At 38.8% G+C, this 17516-nt stretch overlaps 1 protein-coding gene across 1 annotated transcript; it reads right to left on the bottom strand.

The window, feature by feature from the left end:
• Positions 1 to 2282: 2282 nt before the first annotated feature.
• On the bottom strand, positions 2283 to 17168 carry LOC139135617 (tetraspanin-18B-like). Its single transcript, XM_070703106.1, has 7 exons — positions 16922 to 17168; positions 8143 to 8230; positions 7031 to 7222; positions 5377 to 5550; positions 4621 to 4785; positions 4034 to 4117; positions 2283 to 3320 (listed from the first exon to the last, which is right to left on the bottom strand). Exons 2-7 carry the CDS (start codon positions 8200 to 8202, stop codon positions 3108 to 3110), a joined length of 888 nt encoding a protein of 295 aa, XP_070559207.1. The 5' UTR covers positions 8203 to 8230; positions 16922 to 17168; the 3' UTR covers positions 2283 to 3107.
• Between the last annotated feature and the right edge of the window lie 348 nt (positions 17169 to 17516).

Raw genomic sequence — 17516 nt, 5'->3', positions numbered from 1 at the left:
TTTGGTTGCGGTCATTCTAAATCAAAAGCGGTCGTCAAACACACGGTCAATGATTTCAGCCTTTTGCAGGTGGACGTATCAGAGGAAATATTGTAAAACACCAATTCCTGTCATGAGAAATTGCGTGTGATTAATGTTTTCCCGTAAAAACACCAGCAAAAACGCAGTACTTCAAGGGGTCAATAGAAGCCCAAGTCCAATAATTTCAAATTTTATAGTCATTTCAGCCCATCTAATCTTTGACTTTTGTTGAAATGTACTTCAATGCATTGTTTGTGATGTCAATATGATATCGCATAAGGACCGTTGAAATCTTTATGTTCCAATGGAATACTTAAGGAATGCAGGACTGGTGTTCCGGCCTTTAAGTACAGGCATTAAACCATCATTGCGGCGCCGCAGAGCTCTTCTCTATTACGTATTCCTTGTGACATAAGGCACAACACACTGTTCAGAGTTGGATAAATGTAAGGGGCACAAGGTAGCGATCGATTGGGGGAGGGGGGCAACGGCAAGAGGAAGTCGCCTCTATCCCGATGATTAAACTACACAAGACTCAAAGACATGCGCAGGATGTCCTCATTCACGGTGTCTTCTATCTCAATGACACACCTCATGAAAAGGAGACAAAACACTGCCACAGGCAGATATAAAACAAAAAGATGCTAACACCTTATTATGCAGGAAACATCACTGGTAGCAGAGCAATGAAACACTAACTGTATCACTGACAGTACATGTTCACTACCCTCTTCGTTTTCCATACCATTTCGTCAGATGAATCTCCAGTTTTGTCAGTGACCAATCAATGAGGATGTGTTATTTTGGCTTTTGTACTAAGTCACCATTGAGTATTTATTTACTTATTTTTTTTATTTATTTATTTATTTATTTATTTATTTATTTATTTATTTGTTTGTTTGTTTGCTTATTTATTTATTTTCGATGAGTCAACAGGTTCACGGCACACTAACAGACACCAATACAAACATAAAAACAACTACTAAAAATATTAAAAGTTTTAAATAAAATTTGACATTTACATTTAAGAAAACTTCAGAAAATGCCTTGACACGTCTTAAAGCTGAGGTAAATATATCCAAAGAGCTGTTGTTACATTGTGTATAAATAACAGTCCTAGGAATAAGAACAGACTTTCTCATATTAAGTCTGTATCTTCGAACATGAAATGAAAACGACTTTGCAAGCTAAGTCTAACTATTTACATCCCTCGAGGGCTCACTGTTTTGCACAGTGCAGTGAGTACGGTTTGATGTCCGTCGCCGTGAAGAACATGCACGAGTGCGCACTCCATCGTCTTGTCCTCTGATAATGCTGGCTTATATCTGATGTGACTTCGGTGAAAGCGACTTAATATATCGCACGCTGACTGAGCAACATGTTTGAAGTTTTGTGTTTTGATAATTTTTGATATAAAGTACAGACTTCAATACTTTAGCTGAACAAACGTCATGTAGCAGAAATGAAATATGAACAAGATTTTAATGGGATTAGTTTAAAGTGTCTAGCCTAACACGCTGCATGATTGGCGGATGACGGGTACAATTTATGTATTGAGATATTGAATTATTAGCTAGTTCCATTGGTGTGAATGTAAAATGCCAGAAAAGATCCTTGTGATTTCTTGAAACTTTCAGAAAAGACTAGATGCGACAACGCTTTGAAAACAAACACGGGGGTACGTCCAAAATTAGAGTGTCGCCGTGCCAGACAGGCTCAAATGGCATACATGTACCAAACAACACGCGAAAAAACGCAAACCGTCGTTAATTTTTCTCGAACCATTTTGCCACTTACGTAGCCAGCAACCCACTTTACTTCATATAAATCAACGTCCATTTTTACTGGAACGATTGTGAACACAACGCTGTAGGGAATAACAATTTAGGGCTGAAATTTGTCGTGACGTAGTGAAGTATGGGAACTGCACAAAAGTGAAGAGTGTGCTGTAGTCCAACATGATGGTGTATTTCAAAAAGGGAAGGCGGGGACACTACATTTTACCCGGTGTTATATTTCCTTCTCCTCCCTGCAACGTTATATAAATTCGGAGAGATCAATTCTGGACTGTCTTGTATTTCATGTTTAAATGTTTAACCTGTGTCTTGTAATAGACCGTATTTCAATCAGACCCTCCAAGCTGTCAGGGTGAAACTTGAAGACCGAAGACCCAACTTGAACATGTTGAAGGCTCCTGTCACAGGAAAAGTAGACCTGGTGACAGGTCCCCTAAACACAAAAAGAAACAGAATCTGCCTGCGTCAATATTGCAAAAATTTGCTTTATTTATAACACTTCAAAACAAATTAGAATAGAAATATTTACAGGAATATCAGGTTGTACAAATATGTCAACCTTTGTACACGTCACACAGTGCAGCATGTGTTTTGTGGCGTTCAAAACTTTTCATATAGTATCACATGATCTAAAATACTATGAGAAAATTAAATATTCAACGTTGCCTCATGTGCAAACTTTACTCATAGAATACGTACATGTTTATCGTCACTACTCTAAATAAAATTAAAACATTGTAGGTTTACTGTAATCATTAGATTTCGACTAGTTCTGACCCAATTTTATTAAAATCTTCGAGTTCGTATCATGATAGAATTTTGGTAACATTGCATTTTCACCTTTAACGATGGCCAGAATTTCCCACATTGCTTTGGAAACATGAAGTCTGTGTACGTTTTAAGTTTTACAAGTGCGACCATATCACACGACACCCAAATAAACGGGAAGACGCGGATTCTGGCGGGAATTTACACTGCCAGTTAGTTGTAATCTTCTGCAGGGGCGCGTGACCTTAACAAGACAAACCCCATTTTCACGAAAAGAATGTCTTGTGCAAGATATATCTCATAACCGTTTGACAGTTATTTTTGACATCTTTCTGTTTATAACGTAGAGAATTAGTCCCTCAGGAAGTAAATTAATACTAGTCCAAGTTTAAATCTAACATTTGTAGCGTAGGATTTACAATTGTTTACACTGTGCAAGTAATGAATAATCACTGTTGCCCTGGCTAGTAAGAATACCAAACATATAAAAAGACGGCTTAGAATAATTTGCATATTTTTGATTCAATATTGTTCTTGCCACTGACTTGTCGTCTGTCTCTGGGTTTGTTCCATTTCAAGATCGTATCGATCCTGCGACTGCTGTTCGCTCATTGGTTCTTGTATCCGACTCTGTGATTGGTAGACGTCTTTCTCAGGCCGGCTCGGCGGTTCCGGGTAGACAACTATATCGTTGATGAGACAAAGCAGTGCTATGGCCACAATGATGCAACCCAACTGAAGAGACAATAATAGTGGTGGTTAATATTAGCTATAATAACACCTCATAATCTTCATTATATCATAAAAGTATTTTGATGGCACAAATACCAGTACAGTGATCTGATTAACAATAACCATGCTATTCGGCACGGTTTTGAGAAAATTTTCTTTTTTATCGTTTCACGTCAAAAATTTAATATATCGTTATGATATAATAGCAGTAACCTACCCAAGCACCGGGTATACCACTCGATTTTGACCAGTTCACTATATATATGCCATCGCCATCGTTAGTGCATATTATGTCGTACTGGTCAAATACTATTCTCACGTGGTTTATTGCTCAAATACAAAATAAATTCCATTGAAAAGTGAGCCGCGGTGGTTGAAATTAACGCAAACTGACGAACATTTGAATTTTATTTTGAGCTATCTTTCTTGATAAGTGCAATAAGGTGCAGGACCGGAATCAAGAAATTCACGAAATGGCATCTTTTGCCTTCACTTTACTGATTTTTCCTCGGCAGAGGCTGGTCACGCAATTTCAAATTTGTCTTCACTGGTAATCGTTGAATGTCAAAGGGTTGCACATTCTACTGTTTTCATTTATATATGCGATAATAAGCCAGCCTTCGCATTCACGGCGATCCCAATGACAAGCATAGACCTTTTCAGGGTCTATTCCACAAAGAATTTGCGTGCGAACTTGTACAGTTTGAAGAACTTACCTGTATCAATGCCACAACAATTGCTAGGGCGCCACCAACGTATATGTTGTCATTTATGAAGGCTTCAAACAGCGCCAAACAACCCTGTAATTTAGCAGAAAATTAAGCATTAAAATATGCATGATCCCAAGCATCGTTGAAAAACTTGCAGGCATATCTGTTGTTGGTGTTGTTTGTTTGTTGGTTGCTTTATTTGTTTGTTGCCTGCCTTTGGCGTGGTCATCCGTTTGAAGATCCGGACAAGGAGTGAAGCTTTTCAAAACTGGACTTCTGAACAATATCGTGAACTCTCTCGGAAATGCTGATCATTCAACAACCCCTTTCCTTTTGAAAGTAGTCACGCATCGAATAAAACCCCAAGATATTTAACTTGCAATTTTTCTTTCATGAAAACGGCACGTTGGTCTCTGTAACAAAATGTCGAAGTCGACGCAGTAATTTGAAATTGAAGTCTCTCTCTCTCTCTCTCTCTCTCTCTCTCTCACTCTCTCTCACACACACACACACACACACACACAAACAAACAAACAAACAAATAAATAAATAAACAAGGGTGCTCCATTTACTCAGCATATGCACGTGCTTACCTTTTCAAAATGGTAATCAGTGACCTCATTATGGCATTTCGTTCTATCAAGAAGACTACCATCGCTGTTTTCAACACAGCAGCTGTCAGGAAAGTATTCTGGTGTATCGTCAAAATAAGCGACATGCTGGAAATCTGTCGGTCCGTTAATACCACAGCAACGGCCCTTTGAAAAGAGAAAATGAGGCAACAAGTTGAACGGTCGATTTTTCGAAGATTTCGCAAGCTGGTGTCATAAAGACAGCAGAACAACATGGGGATGTAAACTTGTCCCAAGCCTATACGGATTTATCGACATGACGTATTCGTTTGGCATGGAATGAAATCGTGTAGACAGGCGATTTACGATTTCTGTATAACTTATATTGTCACTTCGTACGCAGAAGAGAACCAAATGTTTGTGCGTTGGACGTGCATGACTATTTAATTGTTGATTTGAAAATTTGATTGTTCGTTCATGCATTGCGCTCGAGTCTCAAGGGGTATCGTTAGGGTTTTAGTTACGAAAGCATATTCACCCGCTTAACACTCCCAATCCAGTTAACATTTTATTCGTACAAGCACAGGATCTAACTTTTTCACATTTTAACCTAGTACCCGACACTTATACTGGTGTGTCCCAATAAAGTACCATGTCTGTCTTATTGTCTATACTGTGTCCGTGCGTTCTCTTCTCAGTTTCGCTGACAGTGCTTGTCTATCACGTGATCATGTGGTCATATTATTGGGCACTGTCAGTGACCTATCTCTCACCCACCTTTCTATGCATGTCATCCCATGAAATCGTAATGGAATCGACGACTTCATAGTCCATCAAAGTCATATTGGCTTGCTTGGCCAGGTACTCATGGACGTCGGCAGTTCCGACGTAGAATACGAAACCGATGGCGATCCATTCCAGGATAAATACTACCGCTTGCAGAGCTACGAACTAAGAAACACAATTTCTTAATGAACGTCAAAACGATGCATATGAGAAGTACAATTCACTTCAAAGAATAGTGTCAGCATTTAACACCCTTGTTCACTGTATTTTTCTTTACCTTAAAGGTACACCGTCAGCGTAAATTTGCATATTCCATGTATGGTAAAGGGGTGGGGCTTAGCATACGACCCACAACACCTGTAGATGTTGGTCCTCCATATTTGATATGTCAAAGGAGAAGCCGACGACGCTGCTAAGTACGCCATGGCTGGTTGTGTGGGGGCACCCTTTTTAAAAAGCGGCCACCCGGGGAAAATCTGTGATTGGCTAATAAAAAACCAGGTGACTGAATACCTTTAATATGTAAACAGGCTTTCATGAATATACTCAACGTCATAATGCTGCCTCATATTCATACTTTTATCATTCACATGCAAAATGGCAGATCTTTATCAGCTTTATCTGTGAGCAGCTGACTAACTGTGCACAATTTTCAGAGGAAAACAAAAGACTGAAGACGTCAGGTAAACAGCAGTCAATACAAACAACCGCTAATGTGAGAACCAGGGATCGAGGACTGCCGTTTTAAGCGAGGTCCACAAAATGAGTCGACATGACAAAATGAGTAGCCCCCGCTTGCGGACAGAAAATATTAACAAAGCAGGAGACATAACAATTTCAGCGTAAGCGAAGTTGAAAGCATCAGTAGCTAGCTATGGATTCATCTTGATACAATTACCACTACAAAAGACGAGACAGCCCCCCCCCCCCCTCCCCCAGCCTTGGTTCTGATTTTGTTGAAGGTAGAATCCACCTTAGACAGATATTCGGAATCTCAAGTTCATACAATATTTTATTTGATTACAACTTGTAGGGGCTCATTTAAGCCCTTGAAGAAAGAAAATTTGACCATTTTAGTTTTTCGAAAATCGAAAATGTTACTTTTCCCTGATAGAGATCAGTTATGTAACAGGGATGGTAGCCATTTTGACTTGCATATCAGATGTTAGGTAACTTGTTTCTTTAGTTCCAAACTTTGCTGGGTGACCCCTGATTTTTATTCCTGATTTGGTACGAGAACGCTTGAAATTTTCATCGAGGAAAAGTGTAAGTCTTTCAGTTTCAAGGCGCATACTACCTTAACCCTTTGAGCGCCAAAGTCAACTTTTGTCGCTTTTATAAAATGTACCCCAGTCAAAATTTTTCAGATTTTTGTCAAAATTTTGATGAAAAACAGTAGCCAATGAAATGTGATGTCCATTTGGTCCAAAATTATCAAAGAAATTACAGAAAAGTTCATAAAAAAATTGGTAAATTGTCGCACTAAAATTTTCGTGGGAAAAATTAAAGCACTCAAAGGGTTAAATGCACGGATTCATGAAGTTGTGTTGTACCGGTACATCGTCGTGTCTCTGCCCCGTTTTGATTTTTGTTAAATATTAGTGAATGAAAGTTTCGCATAACTTGTTTTATTATGGTAACTCACCACTCCAAGGGCGATTGTGCTGAGTTGCACGGCGGCAAAGAGCGAAAGCAGTGCCAGGAGAGTCAGAGCAATACCGATGACAATGATTATGTATACGGACGAACGGATTAAATGGTTGTCCAGGACACGATTGAATGCTGGGAACTCCACCAGAAGCCATATTCCAACAGCGATAAGGATAATTCCAAAAATCTGTGAATTAAAGAAAGTTTAAATGTATACGTCAATAGCAGTGATCAGAACATCGACTGATTTACGCACAAAAAATTAAAACCTCTTCTTTTCATTTCATTTGTTTGCTTTCTCTCGAATGCATATTCAGCTTAATAAATATCAACATACCCACATCTTACATACGATATGCGTAATGTTGATATTTCTTATCTTCAATATGCATTCGAGAGAATGTAAACAAATGAAATTGGTAACTCAGTTTGTCAACATTGACTGTGTATGCATGTATGTGTGTTCTGCATTGTTCGCGTTAAGAAGCAATTTAGGCCCTACTCGGAGTTTAATTTAAATTTTCATCAATAATATTTTTGCACGGACTGACAAGCTATCCGGACAAACAAAATACTTGGTACTTCAAAATGTTGTAGGAAGTAGACCAAGAGGCTGCAGTTAATAGGAAGAACAAAGTTTTGAAAAAAATGTCAACAATTACTATACCTTTTGGATAATACAAGATCTATCCAGTTTTCTTTGATTTATATACCCGTACTAAAATCAAGCTATAAACCCCAGTGAAGGTATACATTGTCAGCAAGATTTTAACCAGTTCAATATGTACTATTTAGCTATCGCTCGTACATGGATGGAATGAACTGGTAAAAACCCGTTGGCATTGTGGTTTATTGCTCTTATATCATACCAGTATATTGAAATTCTTGCATGAAACGTCAAAATGGGAATTTTTCTCTAGCTAAGGGCTCCCGAGTTCCAACTTTGCTATATTGCCAATATTGCATGATTATTGTAATATCTGAGTCGACCAATCAAATCGCTATTTATTAGCGTTATCGATACATGGTATGGATTATAGTGCGACTCTTTAAAAGTAGTTCCGAAGAGGAGTGATGGATCGGAGATATGCAAGAAATATTACTCACGATGAGAATGACATTAAGGATAATCAGTGCATACTTTAGATATTCCGTGGCACCCGCCATCTCACGACTCGCTCAGTACCCCAGGAACCTAGGAAGAATGGTCGACAGTATAAATAGAAAATATCAAGGTGGGTGTCGAAATTCGTCAGATGGCGTTAAAAGACCACTGATTAGAATATGTACGGTGGCCCCTACACGCCACGGAATTCTACTACTTTTGAATATAAATTCTAATTTTTCTTGACAATATCTTTAATATTTGTAAGAGATTTTATTTCTCCACCGCAAGCTTTTAATTTTGTACGGGCAACTTTATCTTAACATTATCTTAACTTTAACTACTCGAAAGTATTTTTAGTTTTAACCATAAAGAAAATATGTTTCTCAAAAGTATTTTATTTTGTAAACAAACGTAATTTTTTTCAAGATAACAAACTCCCCTACACGTCATGGAAATTTATTACTTTTGAACATAAACTCATATTTCTTGACAATATATATATTTAATATTTGTAAGAAATTTTATTTCTCCACAGCAAACTTTTATTTCTGAACGGGGAAACTTTATTTTTGGGGTAAACTGTTTTTAAAAAACTTTTAACAAAACACTTTAACTTTTAAAAAATAACTTTAACTTTGAACAAAATATTTGTTTCTGAAAAACGTTTTTATTTCGAAAAGAAGTAAAAATTGTTCACAGCAAGAGTTGAAGATTTTTGCTAAGCGCGAACTGAGTTACTTAAATGACTAACCTTATGTTTTTAGAGCAGAAAACTTAAATTCTTAAAGAAAAGTTTTATTTCTCAGGAGTAAAATTAATTTCTTTATGGAAAAAAGATTTTCTCAGAGCAGCAAATTGAAATATAGTGATTAAAACTTTTTTCTCAATGGACAGAAATTATTTTCTGAAGACAACAAAACTAATTTTTTCAAGAAACATTTTCTACATATGAGTGTGGTTTAAGGTAGTGATGGGGTTCCTTTGTAAATTTTAGCGATTTGTGATTATTTCATATTCTGAACCCCTGAAATATGATCTTTTTATTAGAGAAAACTGTGAGGTAACATTGTACTGGAAAAGTCTTAAATTTTAGTGAAAACACGGCCTTCTAACCACTGCGCGAGTTATTATTTTCTTTTTGTTTTAACGGTCCGGATTACTGTCAGCGTTATCGTTATACCTTGAGGAGATTATGTAAATTTTTACGCACGATGTTGCGCATGCGCGCACGTCTTCATAAGAGACGCTATCCAACATGGCTGATGACTGCCGGCAGTATAAGCAGTGTAGAAAACGCAAACGGGGGCCGAAGAAGCAAAATGGAAAGCTGATGGACGCGATGTTGTGTGTTGGCCGCTACAGCTAACACACAGCATCGTACACAGGGCTAGCGAGAGAGTTGCCGACATCGACGGTTATTTACGAAAAGTGAATAAAAGACTGGCATTTTTGGAAGCGATCGAATAGCTGAGGTCGGCAGGGATACGACTTGGGCCCAAGAACGCTGAATTTCGACAGTAATTTGGCTTTTTACGTCAAGTCCCAAAATGGATTTGAAGTCACCGACCCTACGTACGGGTCTTTGCAGGGTTGTGGTGAGCGAGGCGATTAGCTGTAGCGGAACACATAGCATCGTACGCCGGGCTATAGATTACACTGCCGTCCAAAGAGAATCTATTTAATCTTCACTGGAAAATATGGTTCTATAACAGCAGCCCATATCTTGGACAGGTGCAGCCAACGAACAATGCAGTTTTAAAAAGGTCCTTACTATGATAAGATACATTGTGCATGACAAATAATGTGAACTGACTAAATTTAAGTCAAGAGGGTAATTAATTAGCTGTTCATAATTTGCCCTCCCACAGAAAATTTTTCGACTTACTCTCCCACTCTCAAACTTCATTTTTACCCACTCCCCACTTATTTTTGCCTGTTTCCCCTTCCCACTGTGAATTTTTGAAGCTCCCTCGCCCTGTGGCGAAAAAAAAATTGCCAATTTCCCCTGCCCTGGAAACAATTCCCCTCAAATATTTTTCGCCAAGCCCTGTCCCCAGGACAATCAACCGATATCCGCCCTGCCCTTCAAAAAAAACTAAAATTTGCTCCCCTACCACCTAAAAACATGTCCCCTGCCCTAGCAAAATTAAAATTTCCCCTGCCCTCAAAAATTGCTCCTGGAATAGCTTTTTCGATGAATAGCTCCGTTGGCTGCACCTGTCTTGGACTTAGTTTGTCCATGGATGTAGGAAGCATGGTTTGTCCAATTTGTCAATCCGACACTGTTATGTCGGTCTAGAGCACAGCAACGTACGCGAAACGTCGCTTCACGATCGTTGCCTGTCAATTTCTATCTGTGGTCAAGAGAGTGTCGCTGGGTGTCGCGATATGTCGCCGTTTCAATTTTACAATGAGTGAATCTGTCGAGTATCGCCTCAGTCGTTTATTTTAAGTCATGAAGAATCGCTTTTACGTGTAACTGAAGTTGATTTTGGTTTCATACTATACCCGAGGCCATAATAGTACATGTCACAGTGGAAAGCGAAATAGCGCACGAAAACCCGGTCATTTTTTATGGTGAGCAAAAGGACTGCAGCAGATCACATGTGAAACCACAAAAACAAGTGCGACTTTCCCGCATTACTTGAACTTCTCAACTACAGAATTTTTTAGAGCATCGAGAGTTGGTCGTCTCATCTCCGAAAGCAAGCAAGTGACGTCTTGTACTATAGGCACAAAAATCGGCACTAAAATGAACTGGGCAACCATTTCACACTTGGTACGTGCACAGGGGCTCAGAAGTGGCTATATAAGTCAATATTACAGCGTTTTTCTTTCTTTTTCAATGTTAAAAATAAACTAGCTGAAGAGCAACACTTGTGTAGCTGTCTTTTGTGTAGCTTGTATTGGCATGTATAGTGCGCCCTCAATAGGGAGTGTGATCATATGTAAATGCGACCTTTAGTTCCGTGACCTCTAGCCATGCCTACTTCCCTCTCCATATGGCCGGCCATGCGTACAGACGTCGCTGTGTTTACTGACGTCGGTGTGTTTACTGTACTAATAGTACAGTAAGCATGGCGAGGACAGGAAGTAGGCATGGCTAGAGGTCACGGAACTAAAGGTTGCATTTACATATGATAACACTCCCTATTGAGGGCGCACTATACATGCCAATACAAGCTACACAAAAGACAGCTACACAAGTGTTGCTCTTCAGCCAGTTTATTTTTAACATTGAAAAAGAAAGAAAAACGCTGTAATATTGACTTATATAGCCACTCTGAGCCCCTGTGGTACGTGCATAAATTACGGGCTGTGAGACGGAAGTCGAGCGCTAGCGAGAGAGCGAGCGCGCGTCGTCGGCAGAACGCAGACCTGTAAACCATTCCGGCTGTATGATTTTTTAAAACTTTTCTCGTCTTGTAACCAGACTCTAACCGTTACCAAACAGTGTACAGTTAATATAATTATAAGCTAGATACGTATTTGACAAACAGATTATGCCCTGAATTATCTCTCTAGTGTTTATCGTGTAAATATACCTACCGCTTACGCTGACCAGCCTCACGTTTCTAAGCACAATTTTCATCATTTTTAGGCGAACTAATGTTTAGGACTCGTCAGAAATTCTCTAACCTGATGCCCAATATTTAACCTAGACCCAGATCGAATAATTTTTTTGAAACGCACAAAAATCCGACTTTTTTCGGCGATTTTGTGTGAAAAATGGGACGTTTACACAAATCGTCGATTTTCTCAGTTCCGATTTTTGCTATGTATCCGCACCTTCAAATGAGTGTAAGTCGGCGACGCGTGGGCGGATTTCCCCGATTCTTCGCATGCTAACACTTCATGAATAGACCTGAAAAACCGTGTCTTAGATTTTTGATAAACCCCCCTGAAGTGACGATAACTTGACAAACGTGAACAAAAGCCGATAATTTATGCGAAAATCCGACAGTTCACACTTCGAAGGCTCACTGTGCAGAAACAAGCGAATTTCAAAAATCCAAAACACGGTTTTTCCCCCTGTATATCCAGCTGTCTAGTGCCGTTAACAGATCACTTAGGGGTGCTGCCAATCTTACTTATACTCTTTTAAGTGAAAAAATTCAAAATCACATGTTTTTGACTTAAACAAACATACCAATGCATGTTTTGACAACTAAACAAAATTTTTACCTTCTTCAAATATAGACCTATTAGAAAATGTACCACATGTTGGGTGTGAGACTCTGTTTTCTATGTGAAACTTTTGATTGAAAATATGTTGTCAACCAAACTGAGTCACTACCTTAAGAATTTGGTAAAACTGAACTGAGAAAGAACGAAAAAGGAAGGATGAAAAAGTCAAACTTACTTTTCTTCAGAGCGAAATTTATTCCTGAGAGGAGAAATATTTCATGTGAGGGCGCAATTACCTATAATGCATAGCAAACTCTTTCTAGCGAGAGTGAACATATTTTTGGGAAGAGTAAAACATTTTTCCGACGAGCAAAACTATTTTAACGGCGGCAGAAGTTAAGGTATCCCACCATGCAACACCCAAGTGTGATGACCCAGAGTCTCCGAGTTGGTAGCCGGTATCAGACAGTTCGTGTTCGTGTCGGCTACATGGACGATCTGCTCTCCGAGACAACCATGACTGACTTCATAACAGTCATAAGCGATACGGGCACGCCCGCCCGGCCCTACCCTGCCTGCGTACGATGCTGTGTGTTGGGGCTGTATAACGCCGGGAACTCACAACATCATACACAGGGCTACGGGCACACGGGTCAGTTGCCACTTGTCTGAGTCCCCGAAGAACGGTTTTATGTTTGAGTGATTCGTCCTGACGGCAGACGGTGTGCGACGGGACCGCATTGGGGTTCTTCATTAGCTCTGCATTGCATAGCCCTGCGTACACGGTACAGGTCTGTGTGTTCCCGGCGATACGCTGGGAACACACAGACCTGTACGCAGGGCTATGCATGGCAGGGCTGTGTGTTACCGGCGTTATACAGTCTCCCACACATAACACCGGTAACACACAGCCAATGTGTGTGATATTCATTTTTTCTAAGAGGAGAAGCCAGATTCGTAATTTATAGAAACTGAAAGTGAACCGAGCCCGCCAGATTTGACCACAGTCGCGGACTGGTTTTGACTTTCACGTGCTTTGCGGGGTCAAAAACGTGAAAGTCTACCAGCCCGTAAAAGGCATATCCCGTCCGAAAACACCACAGCTGTGGACCCACAACTACTGTATTGAACCAGCTCGACTGTGGTCAAATCTGGTGGGCCAGGTTCAGTTTCAGTCGAAGACTCTATCAATTACGAATCTGGCTTATAGAAAAGATGACTATCACACAACATAACATTAACAACACAGCAACTGATGAAGGAATAGCTCTGCATGGCAGGGCTGTGTGTTACCGGCGTTATGTGGTGGGATGCCGTATAACGCCGGTAACACACAGCCAATGCAGAGCTAATGAAGGAACCCGATGCGGTCCATCCCGTCGCACAACGTCTGCAGTCAGGACGAATCACTCAAACACAAAACCGTTCTTCGGGGACTCAGACAAGTGGCAACTGTTGAACTGACTCGTTTGCGTGCCCGTGCCCATAGCCTGCGTACGATGCTGTGTGTTCCCGGCGTTATACGGCCCCAACACACAGCATCGTACGCAGGCACGGTAGGGCCGGGCTAGCTGCAGTACAGTACGGCAAACCGTCCGACCCAAATACCCAGGAAAACCTCGAGGTACTGTACTGCAGCTAGGGCCGGGCTAGCGTGCCTGTATCGCCGATGAAGTCAGTCATGGTTGTCTCGGAGACTCTGGGTCATCAAACTTGGGTGTTGCATGGTGGGATACTTTAACTTCCGCCGCCGTTAAAATAAAGTTTTGCTCGTCGGAAAAATGTTTTACTCTTCCCCAAAATATGTTTACTCTCGCTAGGAAGAGTTTGCTATGCATTATAGGTAATTGCGCCCTCACATGAAATATTTCTCCTCTCAGAATAAATTTCGCTCCGAAGAAAAGTAAGTTTGACTTTTTCATCCTTCCTTTTTCGTTCTTTCTCAGTTCAGTTTTACCAAATTCTTAAACCACACTCATATGTAGAAAATATATCTTGAAAGAATTAGTTTTGTTGTCTTCAGAAAACATTTCTCGCCATTGAAAAAAAAGTTTATTCTCTGTATTTCAATTTGCTGCTCTGAGAAAATCTTTTTTCCATAAAGAAATTAATTTTACTCTTGGAAAAATAAAACTTTTCTTTAAGAATTAAGTTTTCTGCTCTAAAGACATAAGGTTATGTCATTTAAGTAACTCAGTTCGCGCTTAGCAAAAATCTTCAACTCTTGCTGTGAACAATTTTACTTCTTTTCGAATAAAAAACGCTTTTGAGAAACAAATATTTTGTTCAAAGTTAAAGTTATTTTTTAAAAGTTAAAGTTTTTTTTTTGTTAAAAGTTTTTAAAAACAGTTTACCCCAAAATAAAGTTTCCCCGTTCAGAAATAAAAGTTGCTGTGGAGAAATAAAATTTCTTACAAATATTAAATATATTGTCAAGAAATATGAGTTTATGTTCAAAAGTAATAAATTTCCATGACGTGTAGGGGAGTTTGTTATCTTGAAAAAATTTACTTTTGTTTTACAAAATAAAAAATACTTTTGAGAAACATATTTTGTTTATGTTTAAAACTAAAAATACTTCGAGAAGTTAAAGTTAAGATAATGTTAAGATAAAGTTGCCCGTACAAAATTAAAAGTTTGCGGTGGAGAAATAAAATCTCTTACAAATATTAAAGATATTGTCAAGAAAAATTAGAGTTTATATTCAAAAGTAATAGAGTTCCATGGCGTGTAGGGGCCACGGTAAATATGTTTCAAAGAATGTAAATAATAAGAGATCAAGGTAACAACGAATATAAAACTCTGTGCATCAATTCGTCCAAAAGCACCTGCTCTTTATATCCATGTGAGTAAGCTTGTATGTCAGTGTGTGTGTGTGTGTATGTGTGTGTGTGTGTGTGTATATGTGTGTATGTGTGTGTGTTTTTTGTTTGTTCTTATTGCTGCACAGGGAACCCAGGATAAACAAACAAACAAACAAACATAAACAAATAAATAAATAAAGACAACTAATCAAACAAACATAGATAATAAAAGCAAACAAAATTTAACAACAATCGTGCAAAAGGGACAAAACAAATAACAAACCAATTAAACAAAATAAATACATTAAGTAAATAACAAAAAATAAAGCCCAAACAATCACACAAACAAATTAATTAATAAATTAATTAAATAATTAATTAATCACTTAATTTATTGATTTATTAATAAATCTTGAATATGTTGCATGTGTTTTCGGCCAATTATTTCAATTATTATCCAATTTTTGTTTCTCATATTTATTTATTTGTTTGTTTGGGTTTTTGTTGGTTTATTTATTACTTCCGTTATTTATTATTGTCTGTTTGCTTTGTTTTTGTGTGTTTATTTGTTATTTGTCTCTTTTGTTTTGTTTATTCCTTTTTGGGAATTTGTTTTTGTTTGTTTATTTGCTTATCCTTGCTTTCCTGTGATTGCTGCTGTTCATTTCATCCCGCGGTAACTTAAACTCAATCGATGAACGACAGTCGATGTTGGGGCTGTCGTGTTGAGGCTGGCACAATTTTAGTTTGGCAGTATGCATGTTCTTTTTTACGGGACTATTGACACGCCGAATATCATTAATCTTTATTACCGTCTACCATTCACTGAACACCCGATCACTTGAACGTCCAGACTCAGTGGTCATTGGTGTGTTACAAAGCAAGAAGTACATTGTGGCGTGTCCTTACGCTTACTCAAGCAATCCGTACAGGCAGAATGGAGTATAATTCCTTATATTTTAACAGAAAAAGTTCCGAGACATTCAGGGTCCTGAAGCAGATCAGGTAGAAGTTACGTGTACACCTACTTTCTGAACGTTACATGCTTCAATCACCATGACTGGTTTTATGGTTCAGTCTGTTTTGGTGAGGACCAATAAAAACACACCTATCAACGTAGGATAGTGTGTCGTTTAACAAAAAAGCACAGGGGCAGCTTGTCACCCATATCCTAGATAGAAACTCCACACCGCGGAGCTGCTAGAACTATTATTAAACGTAAGTGAAAGCAAATCAAGCAGGTCAAATTACCACCTCAGACGAAAACAGCTCCCTTTTCAATCACCATCCACTCTGTTGAACTTTTACAAAGTTCAGGGATATTGAACGTTACACATTGAGTATACTACTTGATCGTAGCTTCATGTAAACATGATATCTCCATAAATGACGTTTAAGTTAAAAATACCCTGAATTTCTTTCACTTATTTCTTAACATGATTTAAGACATTTTTAACCCTTGGCATTCTGTGTAAATTTTGTCATTGATAAAATTACTCTGTACTTTAATAACCTCTGCGCTCAATGGCTTCTCCTTTACGATATTGTCCTTGGGTGTGTCACTTTCTATTGTCCCAACACGCGCCATGCCTCGGTGACCCCAGTTGTCAACGATCCAATTCCCTTACTTTCTTTCATTTCTGACTCTTCAACAGGTCTCATAGATCTCGATTTTCGCCTCAAAGCAAAGCTATAATTGTCTTGGATGTTGGTATCAATCTTATTATACCTGGGTGTCGATAAAGTCATGAGATAACAAAATGTTGTGCAGGTCAACATAATATTGCTATCATCCAACTCAAGCCATTGCATAGGGTTCGTCCAGGTAATATTTCGCCTCCCTTACCTTTATCTTACAGCGGTATGTTCACCAACTTTTTATCGGCAGATGGAAAATGAATTTGCCGAAGGTGTACCAGCATCCAGCACGAAAACCCAACTCTATAAACGGTGTCAAGTTTGGGTAAACTTCCATGCGACACACGCTTGGCTCAGTTTGAGTTGTCAGAGACTAAGGTGTCAATAAAAGTTGAGAGTGAATTGACCATTGTTACCAAGGGGCTCCACTCTCACATATATCTGAGAGCCAATGTAATTTGCATACGATGAAAGATGTTCGCTGTACGTGAAAAAGTCAGGGGTCGTCGATAGTGTTGTCTCGTATAACCATCCCCCAAATAATACAGTGGCACGGCCCCGTTCCCTTAACAATATTTCTTTTTCGCCTTGTTTGTTACATTTGTGTAGGTTTTTTATTTGATAAACTTCTATATCATTTTATTAAGTTTTACTGTATTATTCGTCCTTTGTTCAATTTGAAAATACGCGTTCGTATGTACGTATATGCATAATACAGACAGACACACAGACTGTCACACAAACACTATCACATTGACAGACTCGACCGACAGAGGGAAAGACAGTCAAACAGATATAAAGAG

This window comes from Ptychodera flava, chromosome 1 (assembly GCF_041260155.1).
Source record: "Ptychodera flava strain L36383 chromosome 1, AS_Pfla_20210202, whole genome shotgun sequence".
Taxonomy (NCBI): Eukaryota; Metazoa; Hemichordata; class Enteropneusta; family Ptychoderidae; genus Ptychodera; species Ptychodera flava.
This window is presented reverse-complemented; position numbering and strand designations above follow the sequence as displayed.